We start from the raw sequence: 6000 nt of genomic DNA on the forward strand, positions 1-6000 counted from the left end.
CATCACTCCCGTGAAATATTGATGTTTTTCCTCGTTCACCACGATGAACTTATTGTAAGTGCTCTTAATCCCGATAAGCGATAAAATCACATAGATCACTACTCACAGTGCAGGACAGACAAATAATCACAGGCACAAACAATGAAAGAAAACATGCAGTTACAGATAATCACACACAATCAACAGTAATAGTGCAAATCATAGCAATTAAGTGCAAACGGAGTCTGTGCCAGTGTGGCTTCCAACTGTTACAGTGCCCTAGATTGGCCTTGAAAGACGCTGACCTTTATTCATTTGTGTACTTGATCAAATGGTTTTGTTGGGCCTGAGGTTCCTTCTCCCTGTGAAAGTACCAGTCACTGTCAACTGGATGTGGGACATGCCAGTTTGAATATGAGTTAATTGGTGCAGCTATCACAGACAACACATTTAATACGAGTTCTTCTTGTGTCATAGCACTGCTAATGACAGCTAATGCGTGGCCGCGCGTCCGCGAGTGTCCGTGTCCGTTCCGCCCACTACAGGAACATCAAAAGGTCACGCAGTTACCGAACTCAGAGGGGTGCAGTAAAATATGCAAATCACACGTGCATATGAGATCAGTAGCAGGGCTAAAGGCAGTCATTACCACAGCTGCACACTGTGTGTGTGTGTGTGTGTGTGTGTGTGTGTGTGTGTACACGTGCGCGCAGTCATTAGCTCAGAAACCCACCAGGGGAACAGAGGTTTCAAAGCCCAGATACCACATATGGGGAAAAGCTGAATAGTTTAAAAAACATTTGCAAATGAAAACTTTAATAAACACATTTTATTCCGTGGTACAACCTCAGTATTATGCCTTAGATGCAGACATCTAAATACCCTCCATTTATTATTTTTTTCATTATCTCACAGTGTATTATTTTGATTCTGCCTCATATTTTAATTTACAGAAGCTGAACAGAACTGAACTCTGGTGTAATTCCAGCTTTAACACTATAACCAGGGTAGAGGCAGCATTTCAATAATAATATACTCTATGTGATGAGATCATTTATTCTATATAAATATAATTAATGCTGCTTAAATCTGTATAGCAATATAATATTCATTCATTATGCAATCACACATTGTTGTTGTTGTTTTCAGTCCATAAATTAACATTTTTTTATCGTTATCATTATCTGACATTTTGTCGTGACAATCGTCAATATCAACTGATTTTGGCCATATCACCCACCCAGCCCCACTCATGACCAAATGTTGTTTTAGTCTTGTGAAGATTAAACCTGCTAAAGTGACTGATTGAACAATAATAATAATAATAATAATAATGCACTTGCATATGTGAGGGTTTAAAATAGCCTTTTTGTTTTGTGCTCTTTAGTCACTTCACAGTCCCACTAAGCACAAGTTTGAATCGTTTGCTCTTCACTCACTCAGACACGGTCGGTATGTGCTATGCCAACTCCAAATCAAAAGTCATCACCCTTTCAAATGAATTTCTGCCTGAGGTCTAAACACACACAAAAAAAGTTGCAGCTTTTTTCCTCAGTTTTCATCAGTTTCTCTCATGTAACGATAAACCAGTGAAATCCCTTCTTCTTTTTCCTACTGCCTCTCTCACACACTCAGGAGTACACCACCATGTCGGCTGTAAGTAACACACACACACACAATTCTGCATCGCCCCTAAATCCCTCACCTCTCGTCCCTGACCTGGCCTCTGACCTTTGACCTCTTCCACAGTGAACTGTAACCCCCCTGTGACTCCTCTCGTTTGTTTACAAACATGGTTGATGATATTTATGAAGTGTACACCCGAGCACACAATGATGCGTGTATTTCTGAATTTGTGTGTGTGTGTGCGTGTGTGAGTGCACGTGTGTGTGCGTGTGTGTTTGTAGAAGTCAGTGCTTCTCTTGCCTTCAGTGCTGCTGCTGCCGCTGCTGTAACTCTCCTCCCACTGCTCCTGCTCTCCTGTGACATGTATGTGAGTTTAGATGCCTTTAGATGTTCCAGTCTCTCCTGTTGCCTCCCTCCTCCCTGCTGTGTCCTGGTCATATTAACACTCTCTACATGGCCCCGTTTGAGCTTATCCTCTTCTCATCCTCTTCTCCCCTCTCTTTCCACTCCAGTAGAAACATTTTCTTAACCAAGCCAACGCTGTTTCCCTCCTGCTTTTCTCCCCGCATCTTACCACCTGCCTTCTACGCTACTTCCTTCTTTATGCCCTTCTCTACTCCATCTATTCCCCACCAGTAAAACCCCGACTCTCTTCTTCTTCTCCTCCCTCGATCTTTCCCATCCCTGTGTTCCAGCGGAGGAGCAGTCAGTCAGCAGGTTGTTCCTTTGTGCTTGATCTAACCATGTGGCTGCCAGGTTCCAATAGTGGAACATGGTTCTGTCAAGCACCATGGAACGGCCCTGCGAAACCCTACAGCATGGCCAAGACGCAAGAGACAGCAGTCTCCTGTCATGTCCTGCAACCTATCTGTGTGTGTGTGTGTGTGTGTGCGTGTAAGAGAGTTCAGTTTGATAGATGACTGCCTGGATCTGGATGTGCGTATGTTTCTGTGCTGTGTGTTTTTAACACTAACAGTTCTTCTTTGCACTCTGAAAGGACAGAGACACTCCAGTGTTTGTTCTTGTGTGTGTGTGTGTGCGCGTGCGCCATATGTCTTGGCGTTCTTGACAGTTTGTATGTCTTGTAGACTTGGCTCCTAATGCTTGTTGTGAGTAATGCGGCCTGTGATCATAATCAAGAATGTTTTCTGAACATCTTTGGTTCATTTTCGCAATTCCCACTCTGACCGAGAGCAGCACAGCCGATGTGCAGTGTCTCAGAAATTCCCCCACCAGTGTTTCGTGACCTTAACGTTGGCCGTCCGCAGAGTTTCCGTTGGAACGCGTACGAGTGAGCGCGGAGGTTCCTCTCTTGCATGGCGAGGGCATTCACTATGTGTCGTGCGATTGTGATTGTGACCAGGTACTGAGGACTACCGCAGCAAGCTCGGAGGAGACTGCTTCGCTGACCTGGCCTGTCCCGAGAAGTGCCGCTGTGAGGGCACGACGGTCGACTGCTCCAACCAGAAACTCACCAAAATTCCAGATCACATTCCTCAATACACCGCAGAACTGTGAGTCATGGCGGATTCATCAAGCACAAAGCAAATCTGTGCCGCGACCTTTATCAACTCCTCTTCTGTCTCCGTTTCTTCAATTGTTCTCCGACCACCTCTTCTTCTCCTTGTTCTCAGGCGTCTCAACAACAATGAGTTCACTGTGCTCGAGGCCACCGGCATCTTCAAAAAGCTGCCTCAGCTGAGGAAGATGTAAGTCAGACATGTTGGAAAGCACAACATGTACTTGGTTGAGAGTCATAATCCAGTTATATCATGTGAACAGTACATGTGACCACGTGTAGTTCTCTCTATATCTATACGGTCCTTTCACATCCTCATATTGTTCTGTTTTATTTTTTTGTCACTCTTTTCATTTTTACTCCCTCCTTCGCTCGTCTTTCTCCTGCTTCCCGGTTGTTACAGTAACCTGAGCAACAACCGTATCACTGACATAGAGGAGGGAACATTTGAAGGAGCCACGGGGGTCAACGAGTTGATTCTGACCTCCAACAGACTGGAGAACGTACACCACCACATGCTGAAGGGACTGAGCGGCCTCCGCACGCTGTGGGTACACACACAAATGTAGAGCTGCGACAAATAATCAGTCATTAATTGATTGCTAAATGACGTGCTATTTTATTTTCATGTCAAGTATGTGTACTACATGTTTCTTCTGTGTGTGTGTGTGTGTGTGTAGTATGCTGAGGAGTAACCGAATCAGCTGTGTGAGCAACAGCAGCTTTGTGGGGTTGAGCTCAGTTCGTCTCCTGTCGCTCTACGACAACCAGATCACCTCCATGAACCCCGGGGCTTTTGACACTCTGCACTCTCTGTCCACACTGTGAGTACAAACGACATCACACACTCAAAACCCAAATGCAGAACAATGTATCTCTGAAGTCTTCCAACCTCTTTGGTTTTTGTGGTCCTCCAGAAACCTCCTGGCCAACCCCTTCAACTGTAACTGTCACCTGGCTTGGCTCGGGGATTGGCTGAGGAGGAAACGCATCGTCACGGGTAACCCTCGCTGCCAGAGTCCCTACTTCCTGAAAGAGATCCCCATCCAGGATGTAGCTGTGCAGGACTTTGCCTGTGAAGATGGTGAGACGGGAGGGGGAGAGATGCACATTACACTGCAGTTCCACACATGACTCCCAGTAACAGCTTTCCTCATCTTTCATCATTTTTCACTTCATGTACTTCTGCTCATTTTCTCCTAACCAGGTAATGATGAGAACAGCTGTTCTCCAGTGCTGAGGTGCCCAGCAGAGTGTTCATGTTTGGACACAGTGGTGCGCTGCAGCAACAAGGGTCTCACCACACTGCCAAAGGGACTGCCCAAAGAAACCACTGAGCTGTAAGTTGACCACGTTTTTTCTTCTCCTTTTTTCCACTTCAAATTTGGCTCAAACAGGAGCAACTTTGCCAACGTTTAAACATCCAAGGTCATTGTGACAGTTTTTTTGTCACAGCCTAATAGAAATAGACATAATACCCTTTGAATTTGAAAGCTTTGTGGCATGGACCTGAAACATTAAGTTACATAGTTATATAACGCAGGTGATGCAGACCTGCTCAAGCTTTAACGCAGGTGATGCAGACCTGCTCAAGCTTTGACGCAGGTGACATTCACCCTGTTGTAAATTGATGTACCATCACAATAATCTTCGAGACATTATTTGAAGGTTGAAATCCTACATTGTGTGCCTTTTAATTCCTCCCCTGAATTTTGTATATTAGTCTGGACAGACACAAACATCTCCAAAGCAGGACTTCTACTACTTTTATTTCCCTCTGTTGACCTTAGTTAAGTATAGTCTCAGAATCCCTGAGAGCCCACAATACTTCACCCATTCACTGTGAAAACACACGTATACTTAAACTATTAGTTTAACTCAGTGGAGCTTTGACTGTAAAGAATTTATGCGGAAAAACAACACAAGCTGAAACACACAGGTACACATACTTTGACACACACACACACACGCACACAGACTATTACTATACCTTTCAATGTGTGACATTAATATACTCTATTAATCCAGCATATTAATGATGTCTTTTTTAATACTGGAAGAAGCATATTCTCACAGGAGATAAATAAATAATAGAAAAGAAGACCAAGCATTTTTCTGGTGTTAGTAATTTGGGGTTGTGATTGTGTGTGTGTGTGTGCGTGTGTGTTAAGGATGCCTGTGAGGATATTAAACTCCAGTGTTTATTATAGCTCGAGCAGTAATGACTGCTCACACTACTGGAGATGAGGAATTTCCCACATGGTTAAATAACTTCATTTTCTCCGTTCTCATTTTCTTCCTCTTTACATCAACCCTATTTGTCTTTCTCTCTCTCTCTCTCTCTCTCTTTCTCTCTTTCCCTCTCTCTCTCCCTCTCTCTCTCTCTCTCTCTCTCAGCTACCTGGATGGTAACCACTTCACTCAGGTTCCCGCGGAGCTGTCCGACTACAAACAACTAACATTGATGTAAGTTTCACCCAGTAAACCTCGACAGGCAGATATTCCCCTCACATACTCACACAGCTGGAGTTTTGCCATCTTAATTTCACACTTCTCTGTAAGATTTTTGGTCTTGGCCTGTGTTCTGTACATTCAGCTTTTTTTGAAGACTGAAACTAACTGGCTGGTATTTTTTTGTCAGACTTCTGTGCTGTTGTGTTAATATCAGCTGGTTTGGCCCGTGATGTGGGCATGACCACCCAACTACAGACTGAAGGAGATTATTTTGTACTGCACATCGTCTCTCTGTGTGCGGGTGTGTCTGTTTGTTTATGCATGTGTGTTTTATGTCTCTGTTATCGTTTCCTTTTCAGCGACTTGAGTAACAACCAGATCAGCACATTGTCCAACCACAGCCTCAGTAACATGTCCGAGCT

The 6000-nt window shown here is 44.2% G+C and overlaps 1 protein-coding gene across 1 annotated transcript in view; it reads left to right on the forward strand.

The window, feature by feature from the left end:
* Positions 1-6000, forward strand: part of slit2 (slit homolog 2 (Drosophila)) — an 84030-nt gene that overhangs the window by 61609 nt on the left and 16421 nt on the right. Inside the window, exons 16-23 of the mRNA XM_058640174.1 lie at positions 2969-3119; positions 3240-3314; positions 3528-3671; positions 3805-3948; positions 4042-4208; positions 4332-4464; positions 5522-5590; positions 5938-5997. Coding sequence (XP_058496157.1) covers positions 2969-3119; positions 3240-3314; positions 3528-3671; positions 3805-3948; positions 4042-4208; positions 4332-4464; positions 5522-5590; positions 5938-5997 — 943 coding nt within the window. The remainder of the gene's footprint in view (positions 1-2968; positions 3120-3239; positions 3315-3527; positions 3672-3804; positions 3949-4041; positions 4209-4331; positions 4465-5521; positions 5591-5937; positions 5998-6000) is intronic.

This window comes from Solea solea, chromosome 10 (assembly GCF_958295425.1).
Source record: "Solea solea chromosome 10, fSolSol10.1, whole genome shotgun sequence".
In the NCBI taxonomy this organism is placed as follows: Eukaryota; Metazoa; Chordata; class Actinopteri; order Pleuronectiformes; family Soleidae; genus Solea; species Solea solea.